The sequence below is a fragment of the Elephas maximus genome, chromosome 13 (assembly GCF_024166365.1).
Source record: "Elephas maximus indicus isolate mEleMax1 chromosome 13, mEleMax1 primary haplotype, whole genome shotgun sequence".
In the NCBI taxonomy this organism is placed as follows: Eukaryota; Metazoa; Chordata; class Mammalia; order Proboscidea; family Elephantidae; genus Elephas; species Elephas maximus.
In genome coordinates, this window is record NC_064831.1 from 80,652,923 (window position 1) to 80,672,622 (window position 19,700).

Sequence of the window (19,700 nt, forward strand, 5' to 3'; positions counted from 1 at the left end):
TTTATGGAGTACTGAGTTTTGGTTTACAGTAAAGAAAAAGTTGCATCATTTAAAGGTAGGGTTGCACGGCTGATTGAAGTAGTTGCTGTCAATAAATTGCACACTTGTAAAAAGTTGAATTGGCAAAAGTTGTGCGGCAGATGTACTTACAACAACAACAAAAACAGTGGCTACTGAGGCTGCTTATGTACAACCAAAAACCTCATGGGATTTGGTTCCTTGCTTTGGAAGTTTAGCGTCGTGGATCATGGGACATCCCAGTTAAATGGCCTAATATCATTTTAATGCTTCTGTTCTACCTCCTACTTCACTGTGTACTGCCTGGGATCTTAAAAGCTTGCATGCAGCAGCCATCCAAGTACAACAATTCGTCTCTGTCGGTATGGAGCATCAGAGGAAAAAGGAGAGTTAGAAATAGGAATAGAGAACTTAGGGGCAGTGAGTTTATGTCAATGAGGGAGGATCAACTCGGAAAAAGAGGGTCAGAATGGTTGCACAACTTGAAGAATATAATCAATGTCACTGAACTGTACCGTAGAAACTGTTGAATTGGCATAGGTTTTGCTGTGTATACTCTCAACAACAACAAGAATACAATAAATTATCTAATAAAAGGAATACAGCCTGGTCACAAATAAATAAAAGAACATGAGACTCATTTTGAAGTGAATCAGCTTAGATCCCAAAGTGTTTTAAGGAATTCCTCCAATTATCACTGAAATCTGGGAGTATAATGCAATGGTTTAAAATTTTTTTTTTAAATTTTTAGTGTGCATAAGTTATCATTCAGGGCTGCTTGTTTAAAATGCAAATACTCACTCCTGACTGAGGGAACTGGAGTCCCCGAGACTGTACCCTCAGGATGGCCCTTCAAAAAACGAAGGTATACTGGAAACATTACTAGCACAGAAGCTGGATTCTAATCCAGTTTACAAGTAACTAGTTTAGAGACAAGGCAAGTCACTTAACTATGCCGAATCCACTGTACAGCAAAGATGTTAGACCTCAGATAATCTTTAAGGTTCATTCAAATTCTAAAGGTCTGAGAAACAAAATGAACTCCATGTCTTCCAATTTAATGAATTTATAATTCTATTCCTGAAGCTTTTATAACATATGCTCAAGAAGCAGTAACTGAGTTTAGATTGTTCTGGGAACCACTGTATACCACTGGTTACTTAAAAGAGTGAAAAAGAATATTCAAATCCGAAGTTGTAAAACTAATTATTATTATCAGTAGTAGTAACAATGACAATAAACCTAAGCTGTCTTTATGGTGTGCTAGACACTGCTTTAAACACTTGATACATAACTCATCGAGGGAAAAATGAAGAAAACAAAAGGTATCTGAGAACCTTGAAACCAGTAAAGTATGTAAAAGGGGATAATACTGAATATTAAACTGTTGCTACTATTAAAGCTATGGCAATATGTAATAACAAACCACAACTATAAAATATTGATAAAATGGTCACTGGAAAGAACTATATTATGTGTAAATTAATGACTTGGCCTTCTAAATTGTAAACAATTTGCTATCCACGGAAGAATTATCAGTTAGGGGCCTCTGGCAGCATTTAACTCATGTGTGTATTTTCTCTGAGACTATATGCAAACAATGACATTCATATTGCCTAATTCCTTTATGAACCATGATTTTAACCATTACTGACCTCATGAGAAAGGGTTTATTTATAGCACAATGTCTCAGGCGGGTTAAGGAATGAAAAATACCTCCTTAGTGTGTATGGCAGATATCAAGACCACTAAACTAAACAAAACAGGACCCTAACCGTAGCTTTTCTCTTTAAATCCTTGGCAGTGCTGCTCTCCACGGAGATCCCTATACTCTGACAGTTACATATGTTTACAAGACTATAAAATAGAAATATCCCCATGAGAATTTAGAATGGATTTTTTATTTACATCTACTAGATAACTGCCATATATTCACCACTGTTCTAGCTTTTCAAGCTGGCAGCACTGCATAAGAAATACAAATTCTTTCTGTTTTACATTTGGAACAGGGTACTTCAATGAAGCAATGATTCAGTGAAGCAATGACTGGCCTACTCCCAAGGCCAACACAGGCTGGGCATGTGTCAGGGATACTGGATTAAATAATATTAAACAAATGCCACTCTACCCTCAACTACAATCACAAGCTCAATTAACCCTTTTCAGACTGCAAACAGAACCAAGAAGGTTATGGCTAGAGAGGAACAGGTCTAGGGAGGCTAAGTCAAGAAGCTGGTTCAGAGAGACATGGAATTGGAACGCCCTGATTCCCAGCTTCTAAGTTTCAAAACTAGAGGTTTCACCTCAAAACAAACAAAAAAGGAAAGAAAGAAATCTACTTCCTTCTCTTTCTATCCATTGGTGTGCAAGTATTCTGGCCTGGGGCCAGCAAACCAGTGCCCAAGGCCAACAGCCTGTTTTTGCATAGCCCATGAAAAAAATCTAAGAGCGGTTTTCACATTTTTTTAATGGTCGGGGAAAAAGAAAAATCAAAAGAAGAGCAATGTCATGACACATGACCATTCTGTGAAACTCAAATTTCAGTGTCATATATGTCTTTTTTCTAACACTGTCCTGCTGTTTCATTTCCATTCTGTCTATAGCTGCTTTAGCACTACCAGCAAAGCTGACTAGATGCGACTGAGACTGTAAGGTCCACAAGACCTAAAAGTGTCCCATCTGCCCTTTACAAAAAAAGTTTTCAGAGCTCTACTCTCTTCTGACCCAATGAAAATCTATACTATATATATATACACACACACACATATACGTATAAGTATACGTATACATATACACACACACACACACACAGAGGGAGGAATATGAATGGGAAGAAGAAAAAAGGGGGGGAATAGAAGAAATTAAAGTTGTATATCCATGCTTTAAGGAGCCCTGGTGGCGTAAATGGTTAAATACTCAGCTGCTAACCAAAAGGCTGGCGGTTCGAACTCACCCAGAAGCTCCGCGGGAGAAAGATCTGGCGATCTGCTTCCATAAAGATTATAGCCAAGAAAACCCTACGGGCAGTCCTGTCACATGAGGTCGCTATGAGTCACAATTGACTCCATGGCACCTAACAACATCATCATCATCCATGCTTAATCCTTTAAATTCACAGCAAACAGGGCGAATTTGGCAGAGCAACAGGGAGGAGAGGTAACTAATCAGATTTCACCTCACTATGACAATACTGTGAATACGAAAACCTCCACTATTTAGACCTGAACACTTTCAAGAACTGAAAGTTCCATTGACGTATGTTGTCTCCAACTATATACAAGGAGGAGGCAGACACAAAGCATAAGGCACAGATAACTTCTACCAACAGACATCTTTTCTCAGAATCTGACACTCGTTAAAATATATCCACCAGTCCCAGAGTCAGGACAAGAGTGTGCTTTGTTGTATAAGTCCTAGGTTAGGAATCAGACTCTAAGCTCTCATTTCAACGGGGTCTGACCTTAAGCTAAGTCCTGTAACTCCTTCAGGGTCTATTCTTTCATCTATAAAATGAGGCATGTCCATCAACCTGAGAAGTATTCTCTCTCTCAACTCCAGAAAAGCTAAAGGAAAAATGAGAAGAGGAGGAAAGGGACTGAGTTTTTTTTTTTTAATTAATGGTTTTTCTTCTTCTTTATGGTAGATAAGATAGACACATCTACCCATGGACGGTGTATTCTTTTATTTCTCCAGGGGCAAAAGTAACATTTGTCTGAATAACGCTTGCTGTACAAGTAGCCACCCTGGCATTAGTCACGAAGAGTATCTGTAATAAGGAGCCAGGTTAGGAACAGTCAGCACCTTCCCACCACAGTACTCCAATAAAATGAAGCTTGTTTATCACAGTTCATACACTTTAAACAGTCTGGGAGAGTACAGTTCTGTTTACCTACTGGGGTAACTTTAAAAGGAAAAAAAAAAAACCCCCGTTAGCCCTCTGAGGAGAAAAACAGAGCACTAAGTCTAGTCAAAAAAGACTGACTTTCTGAGGGGCAGTATTCCGTAGCCCAGTAATTTGATTAGCTTCCTAAATGTTTTTCTTTGCGCAGCATGCAAGCTAAAGCTTAGAGCACTGTTTCAACAAGCTTAATAAGTTCCTTTGTTTCAAAAGTTAATAGTTTCAAATAAGAGAAAAACAATAATCTCAGAATCCTGCAGTGAAGCCATTTGAAAAAACTTACTGGAATACCGAACACAGAATTACCATACGACGCAGCAATTCTACTCCCAAGTCTATGAAAACATCATGTCCACACAAAACTTGTATACAAATGTTGACAGCAGTATTATTCACAATAGCAAAAAGTGAAAACATCACCTTTTTCAAACAAAACATGGTATATCTATACAATGGATTATTTAAAAATAAAAAGGAATGAAGTACCGATACATGCTACAACATGGATGAACCTGGAAAACATTATGTTGAGTGAAAGAAGCCGGTCACAAAATACCACGTTATATGATTCCATTTATATGAAATGTCCAGAATAGGCAAATCCATAAAGAAAAAAAATAGATGAGTGGTTTCCAGGAGTGGGGGGTGGGAGTAGGGAATGACTGCTAATGAGCATGACATTGCTTTCTGGGGTGATGAAAATGTTATAAAATCAGGTAGTGGTGATGGCTGCATAGCTCTATGAATGTATGTATAACAACTATATGCTTTAAAATGGGTGGACTTTATGGTATGTGAATTATATCTCAATAAAAAAGCTGTGATAAAAAAAATTTACTGAACTATTTCCTTTGTGAAAATGGCATACTTCATATTTTAGACCATAATATTGAGCTATAAATTAAAATCTCATTTTGCTGCTATCAGTTTCTATATAAAGAAAGGTCAAGTTTGAGAAGGGTTAATAGATCCCTTCTTTGAGGACTGTTATTTTGTGACACTTTAAGCTGAAGGACAAATTTAAACCTTTTGAGTTCACAGGGAATCTTGTTCATTATAATCTCCAAGGCAGTCACAGAGGAGGGCTGTGTGGTGCACACCGTTCATGAAAGCTGACCTGCCATCACATATCCACATTTATATAATGGAATAAGAGAGAAGGAAAGAATACTGTTCTGCAAAAAAAAAAAAAGTTCCCCCAAATAAAAAACAAGGCCATAAATCAGATGCAGCAGACCAAGCTAAACACATATATTTTGTGCCCATACAGACTCACTGATGCTACTTACCACCTGGGTCTTCGGGCTTTGTTTCATCATAGGTGCAGTTATGTGCCCTATGGCCACCACTTCAGAAACTGAACTCTCTTTGGAATTACTCAGAAAATCCACTTCATCTTCAGCTTTCGTGCCTGGCATTTCTAAAGACAACAAGGGGGTTACAGAGTGCATTTGAAAAACTGATTCCTGTGCCTTACTATTTACACAACATGCTCTGGTATCAGGCATTTTGTTTGTTTTTGCTTTCGTTTTAAAATGGAAAAGTATTCTTTTGCTTTCAGCCTCTGTTGTCATTTCTGACCCTGTGCTGAGCTGAGCTGTTCCCTTACCCCGTGGTTGTACGGTTTTCCCCAAAAGCAGCCAATGATCACCATTTAGCCTTGTTTGGGTTTGGAGCTAAGGGAGGGGCCAATTCAATGTCTCTTGAACTTCCATTTTCACTAGTGACTTTTCATAACCAATCTGACTGTGGTGCTGACCTGCACATGGAAAAGTAAATTCATAAGCTTCAAGGGAACAGACTAATAGCTGAAGGTAGATGGTCTATTTTGGCCACCATCAAAAAAGTCAGGAGATATTAGTACAGGACAATAACGGAAAAGTCACCAACAGCTATTTTAAAGCACAGATGAGAAGGTTGGGGGGCAAGATTAAGTGAATGGAAGTGAAACAACTATAACAGAAATAACGAAATAACGAGACTGCTGACACAATGAGAATAATGTCACTGAACATTATGTCTCGAAACTGTGGGACGGCAGCAGGCTTTGCTGCGTGTATTTTTACCAAACAAAACAAACTTTCTCAACAACAACAAAAAAGGAAAAATTCACTAAGAATGAGGCGATGCCTCTGGGACAAGTCTGGCTTTCTTTTAAAATGTACCACACTCCATGATCTACCCATCACTGCGACTGATAAGACTAAGTGAACTATTCCAGTAAGTTATAATTTTGTGTTTTAAGTCTTATTTCTTCCCCAAACCAATAATCCCAAACTGGCAGTTCCTTTTCTTAAGAGAAAGTTTTTAAACATGCTTTCTCTGGGATTATGCAATTGTCTTCTTGCTGACCATGCTCGGGGGACCAAAAAGCAGTGGCTTTTGTTACTATCGGCCACCGTATGGTCAAGCAAAGACAGAAAGTGATAAAATAATGTCTGAGGCAAATTTCAGCTTCTCATGCTTCCTTAAAGAGGACTGATGACTGAATAGTCAAAATTCACCCTGATAATCCAAAAAGAAGTGGAACTGTAATCTCAACTTCATGGAGAAAATTCTCTCAGATCGTTATTCACCTAGTGGTACCTCTACTGTAACAAAAAAAAATTGCTCCCTACACCAAAGGGCAGAGAGGTTTCTTTCACAAAAGAATAAATCCTATTAAGATTTTATCCTAGCAGCACACCATGACATTTACAAAGGTCTACACGAATATGACACAGGACCACACAACATCAAGTTCTGTTATACACAAGGCTGCCACAAGCCAGAGACAACACATTTGCAACTAACAAAAACAACAACTTAAGATTTAGGAAAGTTACATTCCTATAAATGAACATTTATAAATCACTTTCTTCTGTCTTCACTCTTAAACAGTCTTACTAGCAATTTCAAAACGGGTAAACAAGCTTCCTTGCCCAAAGAACCAAAGTCTGTCTTGCATTTCATAAAATGTGATTAAAGGAAAAAAAAGAAGAAAAAGAAAATCTGACTAAGCAACTCCCTGAGAAGTGTCCCTTGATCAAAACACTTCTAGGTGAGTCAGAGTACTTTTTTCGTTTTTGGTTGGTGATGAATTTTACATTATTTATTTGGGGGTGTGATTTTTGGCACAACCTTCCCCTCCTATACCCATCAACTGAAAATATGTATCCTGGCAAGTCGTACCCAGTCACAGTGGTAAACAGTGGTTACTGAGACTTTAGGGGTGTTGGCAATCTCTGCAGGACTGACCTGGCTCAGTTGTATGCCACCAACGTCCCAAAGCACAGTGTTCAACGGTCTTGATGGCTGAGGGGCCACGTTCCCTTCTTTCTACCTAGAACTTTGGGTTTTCCCCATTTCAATTTCTATCTGGCTTTATTTCAAACACTATATAAAAAGAGGAAGTCAGTGTTACGTAGATGATAGGGAGAGGTATGACAACCTCCGTATCAGCAGTTAAACTTACATCTTTTCACGCATAACACAAGTATGGTTAAATCCATGTAACGCACTATAGACTTCCTAGAAAATAACCTTTGACTTTGACCTCACTCTCGGGTGCTTTTTCTCCAAGGCAACACGACTAGGTACTTTCCCTAACCCTGGCTATTTTCTGAAGAAAGCCCCGATTTCTTTATCACTGACCACTTCTTCCTGTAGTTTGAGACTATGACCACCAAGCATACATGTCTCCTTTGGGTAGCAAAACAAGTAAATGGCCCACACATATATACTTATCCCAAACCCATACACTGTTGAAACTTCATGCATCTTGTTATCCTTCCTAAAGCCTTAAAAATCATTTCTTGACATCTTTACTATATATTTACAAATTATTAAAAACCAAAGTCTGAAATTCTCCCTGGCTTTTACCTTTTATTAGTACTATTTAAAAAAAAAAAAAAATTTTTTTTTTTTTTCAATAGACACAAACCCCACACACAGTTCGCCCTTTCTTGGGTTAAATTTTGACGAAGCCAGAAAGAGAAATAATTCCAGCCCATGTGGCCAAAGACACAGCACCCAAATGAGAAGAACATAGCCAGGCATCAGCTTACGGCCACTCCCATTCTTCTGAAATGTCAACCTGCCAGGGCCCCCGAAATAGACTTGTTGTTGTGCCTGAGTTTTAAAAATTACAGATCTTCTCATTTAAGTTTTGAGACAGCAGCCAACAAATTTCTATCACTAACACTCCAAATCATCCCTCAAAACTAAAAACCTGAAATCACCAAAAATACTACCTCAGGTTCCTTAAAACCCCCAACTGGAGGGGAGGCGGAACAAGATTGTACATGGTTAAAAACCCTCTACTGGGGAAAATGACAGCTGGGTTTAAATTGTTCTTCTTCCTAAGAGACTTGGGAGAAGAATTACATGACTTGTGTTCTTGACCTATTTGTTCATTTCTCTCCACACTCCCTCCTGCCCCCAGACTCTTAACAAGCACTACATTCAGAAGGATCTTCAAAAATGAACAAGAACAACAAAAAACATAATAAAAACAAAATAGGCTACTTCTTACCTACGAGAGCCTAAGGGCAAGCATGGAGATAGGTCCTCTGCACCTGGTAACAGGTGGTGCTATAAAACCGTCTGAATCAAACTGACCTTCAAAGACTTCAGGAGTCAATACCAAGGCTGACTCCAGTTTTAGCTTCAGCCTCAACCCCCAATAAGACGTTTTATTCTGATAGTTTATTTCCACTGAGCAGTAGTGGTTTCTCTTTGCTCTCTCTGGACGCGGTTACCCATAGACGGAACAGGCTGCTGGGTGAGGCAGCTGCACTGAGCAAATTGTGAGCAATCTGCTTGGTGCAGCTGCTTCACCCAGATAAGCAGACACAAGGTCTGCCCTGTGACAGCGGCTCAGCCGACTGGGCTTGGGCGGAAATCCTGCATCCTACCCCCTGCACTGTGCTCGGTCCTGAATTCCCAGACTGCTGCCCAAAAGCAACAAGCAATGCAACTGGAGGTGCACTCCGTAGGCAGGAAAAGGAGGGAGCTCCCTCTTCCCATCCCTCAGCCCCACCAATGACCCAGTACCACCACCACGGATACTGGATCACCAGCTTAGAACGATAGCTCCAGCTGCTTATGAAACCACTCTGACTCTGTGCGCTCAGAATATAGTCTAGGATGACAGGAAAAGAAGGGAGTTTCAGGCTTGTAAATAAAATAGAAACTGCAGAAACTTCCCAACCACACTTTTCAGCACTGTTTTCTATGGCCCTAGAGAAAAAGACTAGGACATGTGAATAAAAACATCTACTAAATTCCTTTATCATTTTAGAGCACCTGTGATCCAGGCATTGTTTTCCAGGTTTAGAAAGTTGCAACTGCTCCCGTCTGACAGACAGAGCTGCAAGCAATCAAGCCAGGAATCTGTAATACAGGAAGCAAAATCTGTCCAACCCTCAGAGATGACGTGCCTCTTCTAATGCTGGTAACTATTAACTTGGCAACCTACCAAATAAGTGCAATGTCTCTAAACAAAGATGTCTGTATTTTTTTTTCCGCACATCACAGAGACTCTTAAAGAAATCTGCTTCTCAGCTTGTTAATTCTGTATTGTTTTGCTTACCTGTTGCCGGCTCAGGCCCTTGGACAGGCAGAACACTTTCCTCTGGCTCTTCCTTTCCGGCAAAACATACTGCAACGTTCACAGTGGCTTCTCCACGAACGCTGACCATTTGTGGGGTCTCCCCTGGCAGGAAAGCATTCATTTTCTCAGTAGAAACATTCTGTAGTTGTTCAGCCACAGGACCTGACTCAGAAGGACTGGGTGATGGAATGTGACTGATTTCCTTGTCAGTCATCAGTGCTCCTGAGGCCTTGACGTGTTCTATGACAGCATCCACTATCCGACTTGCAGCCTCCTCTATCAAGTCTGCTCCCTTAGGCAGGTCCACAGCTTTGGCAGACACAGTGCTAGACAGAGTGGGAATACTGCTTTCCTTGTGCAGGGCTGCAGCTTGCCTGGCTTCCTTCATGCCAGGTGGGGCCCTGTTTTCAGTGGTTAAGAGCCCTGTCTCTGCAGGGAGCTCCTTGGCAATAGGCTGCAGCAGGACTTGGTCTGCTTCCTTGTCCATCTGTGTCTCCCTGGAGTTGCCCACAATACAGCTATGGTCTGCTCCCTCAAGCTTCCCTTTCTCCCAGTCAAGTGGTAGCACCTCTAGGGTTGTAGCTACCTGTAGGTCAGTCACACCTTGGTCTGGTAAAGCTCCTGGCAAACCCAAGATTGTATTTTGCTCCTGGCTCAACAAGACTTTTGAAATAGGGATGTCTTGGGTGTTGTGTGATATATCCTTCCTTCTGGCCCCAACAGTATCTTGCTGAGCACTAACCAAGGCAACATCCAATGTCACATTTCTGCTCACCTCACAAGCAGCAGTTTTTCCCTGGGTTTGAGTGTTCTTCACTCCAGCATCCTGACCTGGCAACAGAGGTGGGCTGCTCTGCTCTGGGCCCAAGGCTTCCTGCCTGGAATCTACACTCAGACTTGCTCCTGGTGGCACCAAGCTCTGTGCAGCCCCACCTTCAGTCAGCAGTGATCCTCGTGGGGCCACTTTCTTGTTATGCTCAGTTTCTGCATTAAGAAAGGCAGAGGGTGTGCCCAGTGAATCACTGTGCTGAAGTGCATTGCCCTCAGCACAGGCAGCTGAACTAGGTTCTTCACGGAATCCCAGTGCTTCCTGTCCAGGAGGTGGTGTTCTCTGCTCTTCCTGTGAGGCTCCTGAAGAAAGAGTGTCTTCCTTGATGAAGGCGCAAATCACTGCTTTGTCCTTGTCATCTTGTCCCTGAGCTGAAGAGCTTTCTGGAACCACTAGATTTTTTCCTTCTCTAGTCAAAACTGACTCAGTGGCCAAAGAGGCCTTACTCACACTTAGTAGGGAAGAACCAGTGCCCAATCCCTTGATACTCAGAACTTCTGGGGCTGCTGGGGGACAGGGACCTTCGTGCTGCCCACCAAGTCCCACAGGGCTGGTATTCCCCATACTGGGCTGGAGATCTGTAGCAGAAAGGGATGTGGTAAGGCCGGCTGCACTGTCTTCTAGTGGCTGCTCACTGGGATCACTCGAACCTCCGCCCGGGTCATCTCTGCCATCTGTAGCCTCATGTAGTTCAGGAGCTGCCGTTCCTTTTTTTTCCTGGGAGGGGACAGGAGAAAGTGCGTCATCTTTGGTTACTGAGTCACTGCCTGGCCTGCTTGCTGGAGAAAAAGTGCTGTCTGATGTCACTGCCTGGTCTGGCACCACTTCTTTCTCAGCTTTGGGGACAAGTGGCTGTGGATGAGAAGCTGCTTCGTGCATGTTAGTTAAAGCTGTATCTAGATTCAAATCTTCTCCTTGGCCCCCTTTATCTGTACCTTCAGGAGGACAAAGACCCACATGTTCCTGGGTATCCTGTACACGGTCAGAGATGACTGTGTTAGCCTGTGGGGCTTCAGAGAGGACCACGGGGGGCGAACCTTGTGTGATGGGCTGCCCTGTTATGATGCTTTCAGGCTGGGCAACTATGTCATCACAATGTTTTGCCACCAGCTCGCTACTAGGAGTCACTGTGTTCTGTTGACCTACAGAATCAGCACAAAGTTTATCATCTCCAGTTGTAGAACAGATGGGTGACTTGCTGCTCTGACTTTGAACATGAGATGAATTAGTTTCTGATTTCCAGTTTGATATTAAATCTTTTTCTGGCCCGGGAAAAGTTAAATCGGAGGCTGACACTGCCTCACATATGCTTGCTGAGGGAGTGCCAGGTTCTGACCCATCTAGTATCTTGTCTTTTGCAGCAGCTGGAATTACCAGAGAGTTCTGATCTACGGGAACATCAGCACCCTCTTTATAACCTCTACTTGAAGTTTCCGTTTCTGTAGTTCCTTCGGCAGAGGTTTCTCCATTACTAAAGGCAAGTAAAGACTCGGCAGGTTCATTACCATCCAGGGAACTGGTGGCAGAGACACAGTTTGGAACACTGGTTTTATCCACAGGCTTACTGGTGACTTTTACGTCAGAGGCTCCAGCTGTGTTGATATGAAAGTTCTCGACTCCCTCCTTTGTGCTTTTCTCTACTTCGAGCACATTCTTCTGGAAAGTGGTATCTGGGTTCATGAGACCATGTTCCATTTCCCCTGCAGTATCTGGGACACTGACATCTGTTGTTGAAATAACGGCCAGCTCACCTCCAGAGACATGCTGGGCTGTGCCTGGCTCTGCAGCCAGATCTCCCTGCAGGACGTTGTCTCTACTGCCCAGAGACTCTTGGTCTGCAGTCATCCCAAAAGGTTTTGTTCCCGTTTCTTCATTGCTGTTTCCACAGGAGGGAAAGCCTTTCGTGTCCTTTTTGCCACAGTCAGGCATGCTCTGAAGGCAGCTGTCTTGATCAGACACAGTTCCAGAGTCCACAGTGGGGGCTGGCTCCACCTCTTCCCCTTTTCTCTCCATGCCTTGATTTTCTTCCTTACAGGAACAATCTGTGTTCTCTTCCTTAACTACACTTGACAAATCACAGGAACTCTCAATCTGCCCCTTGGCAGAGCTCCCTTGGCAGCATGGAGTACTACCTGTATCTTTAGGAGGAAAAGAAGGTTGCAGGCTGTCCATGGGCTCTGATGCACAGGGCGGGAACTGGCCATCTATATCTGGGGTGCTGGGAAGACTTGAGGGATCCTGTGCTGTAACCATTAAGGGCATAAGATTGTCCATCTGCTTGAGGTTTGTTTTCTAGGAAGAAATAAAAGACACTTTTAAAAAACTGTCCATGGGAAAAGATGTCACTGACACCTATAAGCAAAGATCCTGGTGGGGAGAATTCATGGCCATTTCCGCCTTTCTAAGGTCACATGATAAGCTGGTCTAACAAATACAAATCAATTTTCTCTTGTTCCTGATATTACTTTCCTAAATTGTACCTGCATATCCCCTGGGGTGTTAAAAATGGCAAAGAATATACAAGATGACTGTTTCCTGTATGATGAATTTAGTTTGAAGAGTAGATTAAAACTGAGCCACAATAACCTTATTTTTTATAATTTATTTTATCTTATTTTTTGTTGTTGAGAATATGCACAGCAGAGCACACACCCATTCACGGGTTTCTACATGTGCAATTTAGTGACACTGACTACACCCTTCGAGTTGTGCAACCATTCTAATCTGCCCTTTCTGACTTGTTCTTCCCCCATGTTAACATAAACTCACTGTCCCCAACGTTCCCATCCACTCCTTTGAGCCGCTACAACAACCTTGTTTTAAAAAAAAAAGTAAAGGTGAGAATCCTCGAATGAGCAGCTGAGACAGATAACTTCTTACAGGGTCTTTAGAGGGACAGAGGCTGCTGGTTCCACCTTGCTTCATATATACGAGTAAGAACAAATCCTAACGAGCGTGGCAAGCTCTCTTTAATCTCAAGGTACAACCAAATGCTGCTGCAGCCTAAATATTTACTGAGGAGTTACACCTTGTGCTTTAATCCTAAAACTATGCTCCACCCAATCTAGCTTAACAATTTTAGGGTTAATAATTTCAAGAACAATGGCATGGTAGATTGTCTTTCATTTTTTGATGAAAACAGTTCCTCTGTTGTCCGATACTGAATATTAAATAAAAGAGAGCATGTAATGCTAATAATACCTAAATCTTGATTATTCACAGAGGGGACTGTGGCCTGCGGATATTATAGGTCATCTTCAAAATAGTTTTTCCAACTTTAAAATATTTTTAAAAATGTAAACAGAGGTAACCAACAACATGGGAATAATGGTTAAAATAACCAAGGCTCATCAACCTAATGGAAAGACTACCATGCTGTTACATAAATGTTAACTATGAAGACCACAGAGAAATCAGGAAAAAAATACTTGTAATACAATGTTGAAAAAAACTTTTTTAGTTAATCTAAAATTATAATTATGCAAAAAAAAAAAACAAAACATGTGTATGTAGATAAGCCCTAGAAGGAAATGGGGCAAAACAAATACAATTGATTTATTAGGATAAGTTTACCTTTATATAAAAATTCACTATTACTAAAAATACGTTTTCCTCAACACATAAAGAACTATTTTTAAAACAGGTGGCTTGTTCTTCACTCAATATCTGACCTACTGCAATAATCCCAAGCATATCTACTTTCCTCCATCCTCTTGATCATTTATTCACTCAGTGGATACACTGAGCTTATACTACTCCATCACTGTTCCTGTCTACTTACTGGGTCTGTCATAAAAGTCTACACAGGCAAGTGTGAAATGTGTTCAAGTCCTTCTATACGAAAGTAGAAGAAAAATGGATCTTCACTGAAAGCTTCCGTGCTATACCCCTCAGACTATTCAAAAGTAGCTTGCTTCCATTTCCACTGAGAATGTGGCAGTCTCCTTAAAGCTATGAAAGCAGATCATTAAATCTAATGAAGAGCGAACATCACAGAACAGTGATCCAGGAAACAAGAGATATTCCTTGAAGAATTTCAGCAGCTCTTAACACATGCATCCTTCCACATTTTTAATTTCTCATGCCTTCCCGTTAACCATTCCCACAGTCAGTTAGGCTATCATCTACCTAGCCACAAGAGCTCTAAAGCACATTCTGATTTCCTGCCAGTCCGTCCAGAGGAAAACAAAACGACACCTATCCTGGAACAAACATGATTCTGGAAGGCAGAGGCAGGCGCACCACACAACCTTGCTATGAAGCCTCTTGGCCTGCTGGTCTCAAAAATGCCTGCTCCCAAACAAGCCTCTGGCACTGGGCTGACCCTGGATGATCTTTAATGAAATTACTGCCAAGCTGTTTCCAAATCAAATCAGCTCTGAACTAAACTGGGTGGAAAAATTATCTAAACTTAGTCTTTCAGATGTTATGGCCAAGGGAGATGTAGCCATATGACGTTTATATTATCCATAATAAATGCTACTAAAGGACTCTAATGTTTTTATGTCTGGCAACAACTTTATCTTGAAGGCTTGAGTGGGTTATAAAATCTTTATTTTGTTTAGTGATCTTTTTTACCATATAACTATCAATTTAAATACAGTAACACTATCACTCACTGAAATAGTTGTGAAAAGGCTTCATTCCTGAGTAATTGCAGTTTTTGTTCTTTAGCAACAATCTCAGAAACTGTTCTGCTCATTCAGTTTTATACAGTTAAAAAAGACAAATTTCCTTTATGCCAGAAAAATTTCGCACTAATTGCATATTTGGAAACCCTGGTGGCATAGTGGTTAAGAGCTATGACTGCTTACAAAAAGGTTGGCAGTTCGAGTCCACCAGGAGCTCCCTGGAAACCCTATGGGGCAGTTCTACTCTGTCTCTAGGGTTGCTATGTTTTGGAATCGACTCAACGGCAAAGGTTTGATTTTTTTTGGTTTTGGCTGTGTATTTCTGTATCTGTAATATGTGTGTGTATGTACATCTTCCATTATTCAAAAATCTGGCAAAAGCCAATGAAAAATTCTCATCTCCCTATTGCTACAACTCTAAATGCTAATTCTGTATATGTAAGTGGCACCAACTAATACTGCTATTACTGCTTAACAGGTTTCTCAATCTTTGGGGGAAGGATTTTTATGTTCTAATTACACAGCAAGGTCTACGGGGGGAAGAAGGAAGGTAAACCTCACAGAAGCCCGAAAGCGGAAACTTTCTTCCTTACCATCAACTGCTGTTGGATGTTCCTAAGTTTAAAAATGTGTCCAGTGCAAGTGTCTCCAGGAAATGGGGGTTCATGATGTGATTCAGACTCAGAGGTTAACGTATAGATGTCCCGCTCTCGATGATGCCTCACAGAACAGTCTTCGTAGGGTATTTCATAGGACAAACTGCTCCAGGAGTCTGGTTCTCCAGCATTCTCCCTGCAAGCAAGCAAGCAAGCAAGCACGCTCTGGTGAATATACACATTCTGCCTCCCAGGCATAGATTTAGCCCTCTCTGTCTTATGTAAAAGTTCTAACCTGATTGTCTTGAAAAGGAGGCTCTGATGTGGAAATGTGGCTTGTGTAGTGCCCTGTTTCTTCAGGCCTGTAACTAATTGCTCCATTCTCCTCATTAAAGGTCACAAAAGGGTAAATGAAAACTGCAGGAGTCCTCTATACAGAGGTTCTTTTGACCAAGATACAGAGACACCTGGGATCCTAACATTATGCTAACAACCAGGTAAGGAGGAAGCGCAAAGAGGATGGTTTTAGCAAGACTTATTAAGAGTTTCTCTTAAAATAAGTTATACTATATGCTAATTGCAGTCAATTATATTAAAAAGTGAAGAACCAGTTACTGCAGCCCATGCAAGTGCCCTCCACCTTTTATAAGTGGAGGATGCATTCTCGAAATACCCAGTCAACTCCATAGAAAAACTAACACAATTGCCATACTATTCTATAATTGTCAATATAATCATCAAATCCTATTTTGAATAAGGCACTTAATACCAAGAAATACAAGTTAATTTTTTTTTTTAATTTAAAAAACAAATATCTTTGCTCAGCTCCTATCATTAGAAACATACATTATATGCACATAAAGGTGACAGGGGCACAGGTGTATGAAAAGCCATTCCTGGGATGGGACTCAAAGCATGAAATCTCCCTTTATGTGGTTCACTATAATGAACTTTCCACTACTATAAGCCAACTAATTTGAAAAGTGGATATCTTCTTTAGAGGCCACGGCAACTCCAATTCCACCCCTACTTCTAGAAGGCATACTTATACCCATAGTGCCTGCTGCAATAAAATACGCAATCAGTATTGTATTTTTCATACCAGATGAGAGAATCCTGGAGTATACGATAAACAGGGATGAGGTACACAGGGATACACTGCACAACTGCAGATGACACAATTGCTGTAATGTGGCACAGGTGTCAAGTGTTCAGCAGCCTCTTCAGGATTCACCACATTTTGATAAACTTCTGAAGCCCCAACCCTTGGCAAGACTGCCCTTTCTTGTTAGTGTGAAGATGGTGAAATGTATAGTTGGAGAGATCTGGGCTCAAATCCCAGCACTAGGTATGTGATGTTGGACAAGTTTCTTAACTTCTCTGGGCTTTAATTTTACAATCTGCAAATAGGGATACTACAATGCAAGCACTGTTTTGAGAATTAGAGAAAACGCATCTAAAGAACCAAACATAGTAGCACAATAATAGATTATGCTTTCCATCAGCCTTTTACTCCTTATCTTGAATGTCCCCTTATTATCCCTTTCTTTAGAACATTAACATCCTTGAAAACCCCCATACCATATTTATTATATCCCATCTAAGCAACCAGTAGATTGGTAAAGTATCTCAGAGAGTCTGAAAGAAGGTTACATTTCAGATCATTATCATGGTTTGAAATCGAAGAAATAATAGATACCCATTCACAAATTTGAGGAATACCACTTCAACTCCCTTTCCAGAGTTTTGTCTAGTAAGTCATATCTGCCTGTTATTAACAATTTACCTGGAGAAAATTAGAATTTTAAAGCTAAAAATATGCTATAGTGGTAAAACTATAACTGAAGACTCACATACTGGCTCAGGGTAACAATTAAGGCTGCCCAACATAAACTTATTGTTAATTTCTATATTCAAGAGCGGGTGCCCAACAGTTGCATAACATAAGTTTAGCTTATGCTATGCTAAATGTTTTATGTATTTACCAAGCTGCTCTACTCTAAGTAAGGTGACTGTAAGATAGTTATTTCAAAGTTCAGCTGAATGACTCAGTTAAAAACTCTACCAACTACACCCAGTTAGAGACAGGGAACTTCTAAGTTCAACTTTCAAAACAGTGGTTTTGCTATTGTTTCCTCCTGCCCTCCTCAGGTACCGCTTCAGTAATTATCCCCTGGTGGCCTGTGGTGGTCTACCAGCTTCTGGGCTAGCTCCTTTTCCATCCACCTACAAGAATGCTTAAAGATCAGTATTAGACACAGCAGCAGTGGCAGTAAAAGGGATTACTGGCAGTGGTAGAAACAGCAGCAGCAGCAGCCGCTGCAATCCTTATTAGACCCTATAAACCAGCAGCTCTCAGTCAGGAATGTTGCCCTAGGGGACATTTGCAAAAGTCTGGAAACAGTTTTGGTTGTCTCAACTGGTATAGTAGGTGGTACTGGCATCTAGCGTGTAGAGGCCAGGGATGTTGCTAAACACCCTACAATGCACAGTACAGCCCCCACAACAAAGAATGATCAGCTCCAAACTGTCTATACTGCTGAGGCTGAGAAACTCTGCTGTAAACTCCTTGAATTACTTTGTCTTCTTCCTCTCTTTCTTCCCTTCAAGGAGTCACCATCTTTACCTCCTTGTCACTCACTTACAACACTTTAACCTTTGCAATTTGGCTTCTACTCACCCTCTCACAGGTCACAAGCAACAAATGAATCCCCAAATCCAATGACCTTCCTTGAGTTTTACAAAATTTTAAAATATTAACCTGACTCTTCTTTGGAATTTTAGTCTCATAAAGAACTGTCCCCATTCATCTACTGATTTCTCTGGCTCTTTCTTCTTCTTCCCCTTACATCTCAGACATGAACATGTCAACTTTCTGAACTGTCTTCTTCTTTCATCCAGGCCCATAGTCCCAGTACATATCCCAAAACTCTCTCTAGCTTAAAAATCTCTCTGAACTTCTGCTTCTTCCACACTTCCAATAATTGATGAATGTCTTCTTTACTAGAATACAAGCTCCTTGGCTGTGGGGCTGTGTCTCATTTGCATCTGTCAACTGGAGCTGCAATTTACCAAGAGTTTAAGATCTAAAGTCAGCACATAATACAAAAATACGGGTGTATGAAGAATTTTCCTTAATTACTATTCCTCTGGCTGAGTAACAAATAAAAACCTGGCTTAACATTTGGGGGCTATCTTGTATAAAAACTACACATCTCTGTAAAAACAACTTGGGGCATTGTGTGACCTCTAGCTTCACAAGGAAGGAGAATCAAGATCAACAGCCCAAGGCTGATTCCTATGAGGCGAGGGTCAGACATGCCTCCTCTGTCCACCATCTTTACCAATTCTGACACCAACAGTCCCTCGCACAACACTCTCTACTTCTCTGTTGGGTTCACTAATTCATTGCAATCGCCACACAGAACTCACATACCATACTTATGATGATGGGGCTTATTAGGGAAGTAATAGCTACAATTACTCAGAATACAGTTCTTCCATCAGGACAGCCTCTTCTCAACAGTGTTCGCAGCCACGCTTCTCCCTGGCCCTAGGCCTCTCCCCAAAGGCGCTCAGCTTTCTCTCTTCATGGGCTGGGAAGCCCACCGCGAAGTCTCTAGCCACCAGGTCTCTCCTGCCACCACTTCTCACCGTCTTCAGGATTATAGCTTGCTCTCTCTCCCTGTCTCAGTCTCCTGCTTCCAGGAGCTTCTCAGCACAGGGATCCTGGGTCTAAAAGATATGCTCTCCGCTCCTGGCTCTTCTTCCTTAGTAATGGTAGGATTCTCCTCTCTGCTTTGGAATTGGCTCTCTTTTAAGGCAAAACTGACCAATCCTCTTGTTGTTGTTAGGTGCCATCGAGTCTGTTCTGACTCATAGTGACCCTATGTACAACAGAACGAACACTGCCCGGTCATGTGCCATCTTCACAATCATTGTTATGCTTGAGCCTACTGTTGCAGTCACTGTGTCAATCCATCTCATTGAGGGTTTTCCTCTTTTTCGCTGGCCCTTTACCAAGCATGATGTACTTCTCTAGAGACTGATCCCTCCTTATGACATGTCCAAAGTATGTGAGAAGTCATCTCGCCATCCTCGCTTCTAAGGAGCATTCTGGCTATACTTCTTCCGA

At 41.3% G+C, this 19,700-nt stretch overlaps 1 protein-coding gene across 9 annotated transcripts in view; it reads right to left on the reverse strand.

Moving 5' to 3' along the window:
- AKAP13 (A-kinase anchoring protein 13) overlaps positions 1-19,700 on the reverse strand; it is a 395,855-nt gene that overhangs the window by 158,937 nt on the left and 217,218 nt on the right. For all 9 annotated transcript variants that reach the window (XM_049905678.1, XM_049905675.1, XM_049905676.1 and 6 more), the window contains 3 exons: positions 15,563-15,761; positions 9,489-12,630; positions 5,206-5,336 (listed from right to left, as the gene is read on the reverse strand). In XM_049905678.1, the coding sequence (XP_049761635.1) occupies positions 5,206-5,336; positions 9,489-12,630; positions 15,563-15,761 (3,472 nt within the window). The remainder of the gene's footprint in view (positions 1-5,205; positions 5,337-9,488; positions 12,631-15,562; positions 15,762-19,700) is intronic.